This window comes from Arachis ipaensis, chromosome B9, assembly GCF_059453495.1.
Source record: "Arachis ipaensis isolate K30076 ecotype BB chromosome B9, ASM5945349v1, whole genome shotgun sequence".
NCBI lineage: Eukaryota > Viridiplantae > Streptophyta > Magnoliopsida > Fabales > Fabaceae > Arachis > Arachis ipaensis.
In genome coordinates this window covers 5998168-6011973 of record NC_142444.1, presented here as the reverse complement: position 1 = coordinate 6011973, position 13806 = coordinate 5998168, and the positions used below count along the sequence as shown (strand labels likewise).

Sequence of the window (13806 nt, the reverse complement as noted above, 5' to 3'; positions counted from 1 at the left end):
ATCTGACATATGTCCTTCCATGGTCCCCCTCTAGTAGGCAGTGGCTGAGTTGATAACATCATATTGGGATTCAAGTCGTAGCAGGAGCATACAACATTCTTCCATAAAGGACACTCCTCCTTTGAAAAGCGCCACCACCACTTAAAGAGTAGAGCAGAGTTTCTAATCATTGCATCACCTACCCCCAAGCTATCCTCCTTTTTAGGACCTGAACCACTTCCCACTTAACTAGTACTATACCACTCTTACCTTCCTCCTTGCTCCAGAAGAACCTTCTCTGTAATGATATCAACTTTTCTGCCACGGCCTTCGACATCTTATACAGACTCAGGTAGTACACTAGTAAGTTATTCAAAACGACTCAACCTAAAAGATTACATAATAAAATTAGAATATCAAAAATTAAATTAAATAATTTTATAAATCTTAAATATCATTATAGAAATTTACTTTAAGTAACCAATTCTTTTTATTTTACTTTATAGTAGGTTTTGTTTCAAATATAATTATCAAGAAAGCATTTCTATGAATTAAATTTTCTAGATAGTTAAAACCATTTCTTGGGATTGTTTGGATTCTGGTGGGGTCTTGTAAAAAATTGGAGAGCAAAAATTAGATTGGTTTGAATGTAAAACTGACCATTTTGAAGTATTTAATTTTGTACAAACTTAATATCTAACAATGGATCATATATTCGTATTAAATTAAATTTTTTAAAAATATTTTTCAACTTAATTAGGTAAAGAAATTAGTTAGAGTGAACATTCAATTCAATTTCTGTTCATTCCAAATTAGGACAAGATAACTCTTGACAAAAAAAGTCACCTACACTAATCCGTGTCCATCCATAAAATAATCCATTGCGGCTCCTCTTTCGTATCCTCTGACCAAAGTTGACAGAAAAATTTGATTTGGCAATTATCAATGTTGATGTGGATGTTTGTTCAGAATTAAGTGTCAACGTAGATTAAGAAAAATTGACAGGAGTCGATTTGTCCCTTTGTCACCTTAAAAAATGATGTCATTTTTTGGGTTAAAAATGAACCAAACGTCGCCTCACCCATATAAACTCCCAAACCCTAAGTCCCTAACCCTTATTTATAGAGTAACTAAACCTTTATAATCTTCTTCGCGCGAAAGGACAAGGGTGGAAGTAGTTAGTGGTGGTGCTGACAAGGATGCTGATAAGACTGCTAAGAAGGATTTGGACGACGCTTCTAACTGTGCAATTGATGGAGTCACTGACGTCGTGGAGTAGAGATAGCTTTTGTCGCCGTTCAGGTTAGTGACGGATTTTACCATCTAAAAAGTTAGTAATATTCAATCTCTATTCCTAAATTGTATGTTGGTATTGGAGTATTTAGTGACATTGAAATGGTTTGTCTGGTTGTACTTTTTTAAAAATGTTGTTTTTGTGAATGACATTTGAAGTTTTTTAATTAATTTGTTAAATAAATAATTTTGCTTGTGAGTGATTTAGATCACTGGTACAGTAAGATAAAATGTCATGAACTGAATTTTGATTAGTAGTAATAATTTTCAGATGGATGAATTTGAAGTAGTTTCTATTTTTCATCATGGAGGATATTTTAAAAGGAATTCACAGAGTAAATTAAATTATTGTTAGGTACCAGAGATCATGAGTGAAGAAGATGAAGATTGAAGATGAATGTTGCAGAGGAGATTTTGCAACTAACAATGAAATTGGTATTGTGTATATTATCATTCAATGAAATAGAAGAAGTTTTATATTATACATGAAATGGGCCACATAAACCCTATATATAGAAGGTTTAATTACTCTGTTGGTCCCTATAGTTTCACAAAATTTTCAATTAGGTCCCTATACTTTTTTTCCTTTTAATTGGGTCCCTACACCAAGTGTTAAATGATGACCCATGGTAGCTAAAGAATCAGCAATTTTTCTAATTTTCTTGAGATACTCACTAGCTGAACTTCCTCCTTTCTTGATACTTTTCAATTCTGTCCTCAATTGCTTGATTTTGATTTTCGAAAATTTTGCAAAGTGCTCTTGAATTCTTTTCCACATCTGATAAGCAAATTTGCAACCAATCATTTTTATTTTGAAAGATTCATCCATGAATTGAAGAAGCCATGTAGTGAGAAGATTATCACGTTGTTTCCACTGCTTGTAGCTCTTTGAAACTGTGTTAGATGCACGATCTGCTTTAGAATCAAACATGGAGGGGACCAATTCTTTCTGGAGGTGATCTTCAAGATCATTGGCTCCTATTGTGAATAAAGCAAGTTGTTCCCAAGTAAAAAAGCTTGCTTCATCAAGCTTGTCACCGATCGGCATGAACTTCTGAGAATTATTTGAGAGAAGAGGAAGATTGTTAGTCATGGTTAGGGTTTTGGAAGATGTGATTTCTGGTGAATTTACTTCTGGATCGGAGTCTTGCTCTGATACCATGTTAGGTACCAGAGATCATGAGTGAAGAAGATGAAGATTGAAGATGAATATCGCAGAGGAGATTTTGCAACTAACAATGAAATTGGTATTGTGTATATTATCATTCAATGAAATAGAAGAAGTTTTATATTATACATGAAATGAGCCACATAAACCCTATATATAGAACTCAATCCTTCCTGGCCCAATAACCAATTGATAACAGAATTGATAGCTAAAACAGAATCTTAACACAATAAATCTTGATTTTCTTGCTTAGTCAAGTTATCTCAGTAACACTATTGCTTCTACACTTAACAATTATGTTGATAGAAAGTGAAGAAGTGACCACCTTTAAGTAGTTCCTATCTTTAACCCAAAAATGATATCGTTTTTAAAGGTGACAAGAGAACAAATAGACCCTTAACTTATCCATTTTTTCTAATTCAAACGTTTATATCAGATAAATTTTTTTTGTTAATTTTAATAAAGAAATAAAAAAGAGAAACAACAATAAATTATTTTATGGATCAACATGAGTAACTTTTTTTTTTGTCAAGAATCGTTTTACCCTAATTTTAAATAAATAAGAACCGAATTAAATGTTCACTCAATTAGTTATTAAAGGGGTTAAGTATGATTTTTGGTCCCAACGTAGAGGTAAAAAATCGGAATCGTCTCCAACTTTTTTTTTGCTACAAAATGGACCTCAAAGTTTCAATTTGTTTTAAAATTATCCTTTTTACCAATTTTATTTTTTTATTACTAAATTACCCCTCAGTAAAAAAATTATAAAATAAAATAAATATAAAATAAATAAAAAAAAAAGAAAGAAAGAGAGAGAAGGGGGCGTGAGAAAAGGGAGGGGGAAGAGGGGGGAGAGAAAGGGGACCGCCATATCGCTGCACCACCGCACCACCGCACCACACCACCACCAGCTTCTTCTTCTTCTTCTTCTCCTCCCTGCCGCCTTGCCGTCCTGCCGCACCACACCGCACCACCGCACCACCGCACCACCACCACCTTCTTCTTCTTCTTCTTCTTTTGTGAATTGGATTTTTTATGAAATTTTGGATTTTTTTTGTGAAATTTGTTATGGAATATTGTTGTTGTTGAAATTTGAATCTGGAATATTGTTGTTGCTGAATTTGTTGATTATTGTTCAAAGTGCATGTTGCTTGAATTTTCTGATGATGATGATGATGAGGCCATGATGATAATGGTAGTGGTGGTGGTGGTGAGTTCTTGTTCAGCTTGGACTTCTGGTTGATTTTGAAAAAAGTTCTTATGAAGATGATGATGACCATGATGATACTGATGGTGGTGGTAGTGGTTTTGATTGGACGTAGGCTTCTGTTTTGGTGGTGGTTGATTTTGGGGTAAAGAGAGAAGAGTATTTTCGTCTGAAGAACGATTTTAAAACAAACTGAAATTTTAGGAACTATTTCATACCAAAAAAATAATTGGGGACGATTTCAATTTTCGACTTCATACTTAACCCTTATTAAAGTTTTCTCTCATTTAGAGAGGAGCAAACTTGGTTGCAGATTTTTTAACCAAGCAGGATATTAAAGCTCAATTGGTTTTGTTCATTCCAATTGAAAAATGGTTGCATATCTAATATAGCGCCAAGTTATCTCCATAGACTTATTTCTCGTGTTTTTTTTTTTAAATCGTCTTAAAAAACAAAATTTTTTATTAATAACATTATCTTTTTGTAACGATAATAATTAAGTAAAAGTGCACCCTCCTCAACCCAAATGCAACACAAGTACACAATTTTTATTTTTCAATTTTTTTTTTAAAATATTAAAATGGTACCTAAAATTCAATCGCTGACAAAAATAAATTAAAAAAATATTAATAACAAATAAATATACAAAAATTAAAAAATGCAACAAAAAACAAAATATTAAATATATATTTTAAAAAATAATTTTTTTTTTAATTTTGATAATTTTATGTAAAGTGAAAACTTTTTTTAAAATTTTTTTTATTGTAAATGACCACATTGTCATGAAAAAAAAAATAGATATCAAATTTTATTCAGAATTTTTTCATACACCTTTTAAAAATTCATTTAAAATATTATCATAAAATTTAAATTAAATAAATAAATTATTTGTTAAATATAAATTTTTTTTATCACTTATAAAAAATATAATATTTATTAATTACTTTTATCATATTTTTAAATTATTTAACAACTGTTTTATTGATAATATTTTTTTAAAAAATTTTTTGTTAGCCCTTGAATCTTTTTACTATATTAATAATTAACTCCATAAAAATTGATAAAACTCACCTGGATAGATAGTTGGGTGAGATACTTAGATGTGGTACCTGTCAGCATAATATTTACATGGCACGTGGTCACAGGCTATCTCATTAGGATTTGGACCAATGGATGAAGACCACGTGTAAGATTGAGCATGGGCATCAGGTGCGCATGGTTTATGATTGAAGCGAAGCCGAGCCGAGAAGTGAGAAGAGGAGAAAGTGGCGTAACGTGAAGCCGACAGGTGAGGCCTGTGTCAGTGTTTGTTATTTGGCATAATGCACGAAATAACGCGCACTATGATAGTAGATAAGGGGCATTTATTTAGATTTTGACATTCCTACAACAAACCAACCCACTAGGCCCAATCTTAGGGCCCACCAATTTTCTATTACTTTATAATGTATTTGGAAGAATTTAATTTTAATACACGGGTAAAGTAAAATAATTTTATACATACATCAAATTTTACAACATCACATTAATAAAATAACTACATTTTATATTAATAGCGTAAATAATTATAAAAAAATAAATATGATTACATAATTGTATAAAATATTTTACATTATTCAAATGTTTATACATTAAAATTAAATTTATATTTAAAAATATTAAAAATAAGTTTGGATTAGTCGAGTAATCAATTCACTGATCCACTTAATCAATTATAGGGGAGTTCGAATTCTGTCTTATGTATGTAGTAATTCATTGACCTTAAATGGAGTTTAGATCTGCGACAGACTAATCATTAACTTGTTGAAGTAGAAAATACTGTGAAAAAAAAATATTAAAATATATAATTTATTTTAATAATTATGATTTACATAATTACGTTTTATAATAATTTATCCTGCCACAATTAATTTATATTTAGATATTTTAGCTAAAAATAGTTTTAAGATAATATACTATGTTTAGAATGTATAAAGAATATATTTTTAAGTGGCATAACTAGAAAAATATATATTAAATTATTGTTATATTATTTAATATTTAATAGTTGAGGTCAAATGATAAAATCATTACAATTTAAAAATAATAGTTTTTGCTTAGAAAAAGTATAGGTAACTAACAACATTTTTGAACAATGTGTGAATAATGTGAATTAATAGGGTTAAAAGAGTAAATTAATCTTAAATTTAATTAGTAGCATTAAATTAGAATGTAGTGTATTTTTATTTGATTAGTAGCTGTTCATGTTGTTCAAGATAATCATTGTTTACCTAGCACTCTCCGCTTGTTTATAATAATAAATTTCAAAATATTGTTTTCACTTATAAGCTGTCTTTTAGCTTAAAATTATTAGTTTCAATTATAATTTATTTTCAAAAAGTTTTCCCAAATATGATTATCTGTTGAAAAAATACTTTTTTTTTATTTGAGTTTTCAAACATGTTTTTAATATTTAAAATTTCAATAGCTAGAAGAGTTATCACTTAACCTTAAACTTAAATCCTACAGAATTTCAATGAGGCAAGTTGAAAAAATGAATCTTTCTTAATTTTAATTTTTACTTGATGAATTGGAAGTATAAATTCTCTCAATTTTGATCGACATTTTAAGCCTTTTCATCCATATATATATATGTATATATATATATATCACATAAAACTTGGCTATATTGAGATGAGAAATTTTAAGGTTTTTCCCAAGTTTCTTACCAGTTAGAAACTTTTCTTTTATTGAAAATTTAAGGCTAGCATTTAAAATATCAATTTAATAGTTATCATCAATATTAACTATGAACTCAAGACTAAATTTATATATGAGTATAATTTATGATCAAATTAAAATCAAAAAAGGTAGAATATATACAATCATAAATCTAGTTTTGATGACATAAAAATTTGAAATTTACTTAATTAAATTCTATTATAAATAATTAAAAAAAAATTAGAACCGTGAACATCATCTATATATATATATCATAATAACACTAGAGAAAATTACATATTTTTAAAACACATGTTTTAACACCACATATAAAAATCAACTTAAGTGAAAGCATTAATTAAGATCTTAAAAGTTGTGATTTTTATATTTGGATTGGTTGTCATAATTATTTTGATTATGATAGAGTCGAATTTTAAAATTGGTTTAGTTGAATTTTAAGATTGGTTTCTTTCTTTTTCTCTCAAATGTTTATCATGATGACAACTTACTAGAGTGATTTTAGTAAAAAGTAAAAGTAGAAACGGTAAAAATATCGTGTCTGATGGACAGAAAAAGGACTATCTTTATATATGTCATTACTTTTAATTTAATCTGTCCATCAAATATTAGCATCAATGGATGATATTAAGTCATTAATAATTTATGAATAATTACAATTAGACCACAATAGACAAGTTGGTGGTCAAATTACTCATTTGTTTAAATAAGTGTTGGATGTTCAAATCTTATCTGTTGCATGCAGTAATTCATCGGCAAGCAATGAGTTAGATATTATGGTCAACAAAAAAACTATTGATTAATAAAAATACCATTACTTAGGATTTTTGGATGAGTATAACTGTGTGTAACATTAGAGATTCATTGAAAGAGCTACTAGTTTAGAATCGATGAAAATGAAGAGATATATATTTAAATGAAGATACTAAAAATATCTTTTTATAAAGATACTTATATTAAAAGTGTAATTTATTTGTTTAGTCAAATTTTAAAAATAAATAATATTTTATAATATATCAAAATTAAATTCTACAATTTATCATCTAATAATAAAAAAATATCTATATATAAAAATAATTATAAAATCTTGGTAATAATATTTACTAAACTAAGATTCAGAAGCTGAGCTGGCATTAATGTGAACGAGATGGAGCACAATTCCACATTTTCATAGGCAATTTGCTTTCTCTATCTAGCCATATTTTCCACTATATAAGGTTCAATAATGACCACTATTTATTTAAATAACTCTATGAAAACATATATACTATTTTATTTGTAAATCTTTAATTTATTTCAGATTGTGTGTATTGCACTTTTTCCTCTAACAAACTTCAGATCTTGCATGCATGTATACACTTTTTTTATTCTATATGTTCACTAATTCTAACAATGATCTTAACAATAAAAGCATAAGGAAAAAATCTAAGAGCCAACAACTTTATTAAATTCTGGTCAGTATATAACTAGCAAAAAAAAGTGAACTATTGAATGAAATCTCACACCAATTTCACATCATTAAAATCATCATTAATGGCTATTTGATGGCTACAAATCATAAAAGTTGCTGTCCCTAACATTCCTCTAAAAAAAGATTTACACTAACTTCTAGTTGTTAATATGGAGAACTACATAAATGAATGAAATATATTTTATTTTAATTCCAAAAGATGTATATTATCCATGAGAAAAGAATATAAATTACACTTTTTCTATGCTATAATAATTAATTTCCTTGTATCTCTATAGTAGTACATATAACAAAATTAACAAAAAAATAATAATCAAAATTTATCTTATTTAATATTTATTAAATCATCAGAATTAATTAAGTAATATTACAATAATTTAATAAATATTAAATAAGATAAATTTTGATTATTTTTTATTAATTTATTTTTGCTACCAAACAAATAATCAATCACTGTAAACTGCAGTAGAAAGTGAGAACATCACAGCCTATGATTAAAACCATGATTAACAATAAAATCTTTTATATTATTCAAAAGAAAAAAAAATAATTATTGCAGTTAAAAGATGCTTTTGAGTTTACACTTCAGACTTCACTCTTCACTCAACCACCCAAAAAGAGGTCAGAACATGCCCCAGCCACTTGAAAAGAATCCAAAAAGAAATAAAATATTTCATGCTTCACATCTTTCAAAATAGCCTTATAGGTCCAGTTTATTCTATTCTACCTCATAAAAATGCCTTATTTATTTATTTTCAAAAAACACTGCACTGACTGCACTTCTCTAGAATTATCAAACCTTATTATTGTAAAAGTTTAATTTTTAAATAAGTATATAAACAATTTTATATTTTATTTAATCAAACATTAATATTTGCACAATTTCTTAGAAATTCACTAATAATAAGGTCAAATATTTTATTTCCCTGTTATAGTAACATATGATTAGATATTTATATAAATTATTTTGTCCTACCAAATAAAATATACAAATGATATTATTTTTTATCATAATATCATTTTTCTAGTATATTATATTCCTAATTCTTTAGTCAAGTAGTGGGTATATTTATTATAGAGTTTTCCTGACGTAATTGCTCAAATTCCAATATTTGTTTTTATTATAAAAGTAATGTTCCATTTGTTCTTCCTACCTATTCCAAGGTTCTCCACAACAAAACACACACAAATTGTATCAGAATTCAGATTTTTGGTCTTCAATGGCAGCAGCTCAAGGTACAAACTTGTTGTCTCACTCTTCATTCTATTCTCTTGTCTCTTTGGCCAATGTATCTAGTCTATGTTTTATTATTATCAATCTCAGTACTACTAATTACTTGATTATTTTATTTTCTTGTGACTATATAAGCTAGAATAGTATTAAAAATTCATTAGTAGTACTTGTCATTTTATACTTGTTTTACTACTAATAACATTACAATCTTCAATCTTCAAAAGTTGAATTGAGTTCTGTTTAATCAGTTGCTGAAATTGAAGATTTGATCAAGTAGTAGCTGGATCTAGAACTGCAAAAAGGGTAAGGCCTATTGTTTTTAATTTTTTATTATACCTTAATATATATAATTGTGACATACCATTTTCTTATTCTTTTTTTCTGATATATATATATAGTTTTGAATTAATGTGATAGGTGATTTAGTAGTGTTTCATTTCATTCAACTCTATTATGGATGGTCTCAATTGGGATGATGCAACTTCACAAATTATTGCAAGAAATAACACACCAATCTTATGGAGCAAACAACAACAAAGTCAAGAAATAATTCTTACATACCCAAATTCAGAACATTTGATTAATTATCAGCAGCAAGATGCAGCAACAGTAGTGAAATCTTCAGCCATAATGTCACTATCAGAAAATGGACCTTACAACATGGATAATTATTACCAGATAAGTGGTAAGTACATGACAGATTTCAACATGGCCCAACAGCACCAACAACATGATCATCATCATCATCATTGCTTGATTTCATCAGCTACAAATAGCAACACTAATGATGATGATAATGATGGGATTTCAAAGATCTTGTTATCTGATGATGATTGCAAAAACTACTTGTGGAACTTGAGTAGTTCCACTACTGATGCTGCTTCCTCTGCTGAATCTGAAAGTAACAACAATAATAATAATGATGCTTCTATGCTTCCATGCTCTCATCAAAACTCCTCAGATCATCAACAATACATCAACCAAGGAGGACAATTCAATCCTATTATTATCACTAATAAGGATCACTCACCAATTATCAAGATAGGTAATCCAAATAAAGTTTTATTCTCTCTGAATATCTAATATATATGTTAGTAGTTCTGTTATACATTTGAAAACTTAAAATAATATTTTCTCTAATTATATCTTAATTCTCAATAAACATCTATAATCATCCTACATGAACACTAAAAATAAGTCATTGTATACATATATTTATATTTGATTTTCATGCAAAAATTTGATTATACTGTTATAACAAGTTTGATATTCTGATAGCTAATTATATTGTCAAAATATCATTAGAAATAACATAGATAATCCAAGACCTCTTAATTAAGTTATAATTTACTTGTCATTTTAAACTAATTTTATTTTTATTATTTTTATATATATTTAATAAATAAGAGAGCAACCAACTTGGGTCGGTCTAATAATTAGCTTACTAGTTTACTTAAATAAGTGTCGGAAGTTCAAATCTTGGTTTGTGCATATAACAATTCATTGTTATAAGCAAACCTTTAAAAAGAATTCTGATATGTAACAGATTAGTTCTTGGTTTGCCGAACTGTGGTACTTATTAATACACTAGTATATAATAATAATGATAGTATTTACATATGGTAGCTTATTGGTGATACTGATAAACAAGTTTCATGGTTATCTCAGAGAATCCACCAAGATCCAAGAAACCCAGATGGGAAAAGACTCCATTTTCATCAACAATAAGTTTCCAAAACCCAAATGAAGCATCAGCAACAATGTCATCAACTTCAACCACTGAAGAAGAAGCTGATCCAGAGGCTATAGCACAAATGAAGGAAATGATATACAGAGCAGCAGCATTCAGGCCAGTGAACTTGTTAGACTCAGATGAAGTGATTGAGAAGCCAAAGAGGAAGAATGTGAGGGTTTCAAGTGATCCACAAACTGTGGCTGCAAGGCAAAGAAGAGAGAAAATAAGCCAAAAAATCAGGGTTTTGCAGAAGATTGTTCCTGGTGGAACCAAAATGGACACTGCATCAATGCTTGATGAAGCTGCAAATTATCTTAAGTTTTTAAGGTCACAGGTTAAGGCACTTGAAAATTTAGGGAACAACACTACTAAAGTTGAAGCAATGGATTATAATAATTATAATAGTTTTGTATTCTCTTTCAACCCTTCCTTCCATTCTCAAATTCATTTTTGATATCAATAAACAAGTGTTTGTTTTTTTTATCATTATTATTATTATTATTATCTTGGTTTTGGTGGAAAATAATGTAACATGGGGTCAACTTATTATAAACCCTGCTGTGATATCTAATTTCATTTCATTACTAGCAATGACAATTATGGTTAACTTATTTTTTAGCTTCATAATCTATATATATATATATATAGTGGTGACAGTTGATGATGATATAAGTGTTGAATGATTAATTCGTTATTATAATTTTTACATCTTTCAATAGTAAAGTCTGTGTAATATTTGTAACTGTGACCTTTTGGAATTGAGTTTTTTCTGTTCAATACTAGTTTAAGACCAATAGTATGATTAGTATATTTTTTAATTGTGAAGTTATTAATGTATTTATATAATAAAATTCCCATTTATTTAAGTTAATAATATAATTACCACATACTATTATAAAAATAAGAATATCAAACATCAATTATAATAAAAACACATAGTTAACATTTATAGCTAAACTCTAAATTCTAAATCTAAATAAGAATATCAAACATCAATTATAATAAAAACACATAGTTAACATTTATAGCTAAACTCTAAATTCTAAATCTAAAATCATAAATTTTACGTAATTTTTTTACTTTATATATTTACATAAATTTATAAAAAAATAGCATTATCAGTTTCTATTATTTTATAATAGGTTTTATTATTTTGTTGTGAAACTTATTTTGATAACTGATTATTCTACTAATCTTTAGTATTCATGAAGATTTTAGTTTTAACGATATAAATAATTAATTTTTATTTTTGCTTAATTAAATTTAAATTATAACTATAGACATATGATATATATCTTGTAAATAATTAAATATATATAAAATTTAACGGTTTTGTTAGAGAACTAATTAGAAATGAAGTCAATTAATTGAAAAATAAGTTTGTTATAAGAAAAAAAAACAACTCTCTACTATATTAATTTTTTGAATTTTAAAATAAAAAATAAAAAAGAATTGACTTAATTGGCTTATAATCAAGGTTCAGAAAATCGGATCGGTCATCAAACCGTTTTAATTACTGGTTTACTAATCTAACCGATTATAATATATAGTTAGTTATCTAAACTTTTTCAAAATCTAATTTTCATACACATTAACCACGTGAATAATCATCCAAAAAATAAATGTAATAATTATATAACAATATAAAACGTTTTACACAATCACCATCACTGCATTAAAATTAAACTCATGTATAAAACCCCAACCCCCTCCGTTTTTCCATTTGCCATATTAATTTATGAGGATCATTATTAATTATTAAATAATGTGGTTTGTTAAGTAACCAATGCAAGAGACATTCCCTTAGGATTAGTGAGAAAAATCAGTGGTTCTGTCTTCTTGTCCTTGATTCAACCCAAATCCCAAATTAAGCGTGCTCTGATCTTGAAACAAATGAAAATCACTCCCAAATTAAAACGCATGCATTGCTCGCCACGTGCATCTTTATGTCTATTCTCTTCATTTTTTTGGCCCTGAGTGTTTGTCTCTTAACAAGCAATGTTATATAGTTGTACTTTTGAAACTAATATAATGTAACTAATGATATTGTTAATGATGATGCTTATGTAACGACATGTATATGCACCAAAACTTTTTAATGTGGGTCTCGTGCAAGCTAGATTTTATGCTATTGTCATAGAATTTATATTATTTTAATTTCGTTATTATTACTCCATTATATGCATCATTAAGCACGTCTTTAATTTGAGATATACTACTGTGTTTGCATGTGAAATATATATATTTTTGGTACAAATTAAAATGAATGCCATAACTCATAGTCACTAATACCTAGAATCACTTCTGTGTCTCTTGAGGAAATTATTGCTGATTGGTGAACACATGCACAACTTGTACACGATTGTTAAATATGTGGGCCTCACTCCTAGTTGTACCCAGGTAATTTACTTGTTTTGTTCTTCAAATCATAACATTAATCAATACCTAAAAAAAAAATAATTGTAACATTATTTGAAGGTTGGTCATATACACTTTCCTTGATGATTAGATCTTATATATATAAGTATAACATAATGTCATAGTGTGATACTAATAATAATATAAGGTATTGATAATGTAATATAATACTTAATAATAATTACGTGATTTTTCTAAAACAAAATCTATTAAAATATTAGTACGAGTATTTAAAATCACTCCAAAAAGTTACCCAAAATATAAAAATTAAAGAGATTTACATATTGGGCTTATATTGATTTGGGGCTTATGTTTACTATTTGGGGCTACGCTACTTTAGCCCATTTAGTTTTTGGAATTGTCTCCATCACTTCATAAGTGTGATAAATTTTCGACTAAAATAAAAAAACGTTGTTCCTGTCCCAAAAAAAAAAATGTTGTTAACTAAGTTGGGTTGGTCTAGTAATTAGTTCACTAATCTATTAAAGCAGGGTTTAAATCCATCTTGTGCATACAGCAACTCATTAGCCAATGACAAAGAGTTTTGAATTATGCATAAGGTGTACTTCAACAAATTTTGGGT

The 13806-nt window shown here is 27.8% G+C and overlaps 1 protein-coding gene across 2 annotated transcripts; it reads left to right on the top strand.

The window, feature by feature from the left end:
- Positions 1–8941: 8941 nt before the first annotated feature.
- Positions 8942–11288, top strand: LOC107616571 (uncharacterized). Of its 2 annotated transcripts, none has more exons than XM_016318523.3 (4): positions 8942–9072; positions 9319–9373; positions 9488–10115; positions 10739–11288. In XM_016318523.3, the coding sequence occupies exons 3-4, from the start codon at positions 9524–9526 to the stop codon at positions 11257–11259; spliced, it is 1113 nt and encodes a 370-aa protein (XP_016174009.1). In that variant the 5' UTR covers positions 8942–9072; positions 9319–9373; positions 9488–9523; the 3' UTR covers positions 11260–11288. The 2 variants fall into 2 exon arrangements, with proteins under 2 accessions (XP_016174009.1, XP_016174010.1); XM_016318524.3 differs by having other exon boundaries at positions 9469–10115.
- Positions 11289–13806: the final 2518 nt, after the last annotated feature.

Coding starts and splice junctions, on each gene's coding strand:
- LOC107616571 (XM_016318523.3), top strand. CDS start 9,524: ATGGATGGTCTCAATTGGGATGATGCAACTTCACAAATTATTGCAAGA. Junction 10,116..10,738: donor CTCACCAATTATCAAGATAG/GTAATCCAAATA, acceptor TGGTTATCTCAG/AGAATCCACCAAGATCCAAG.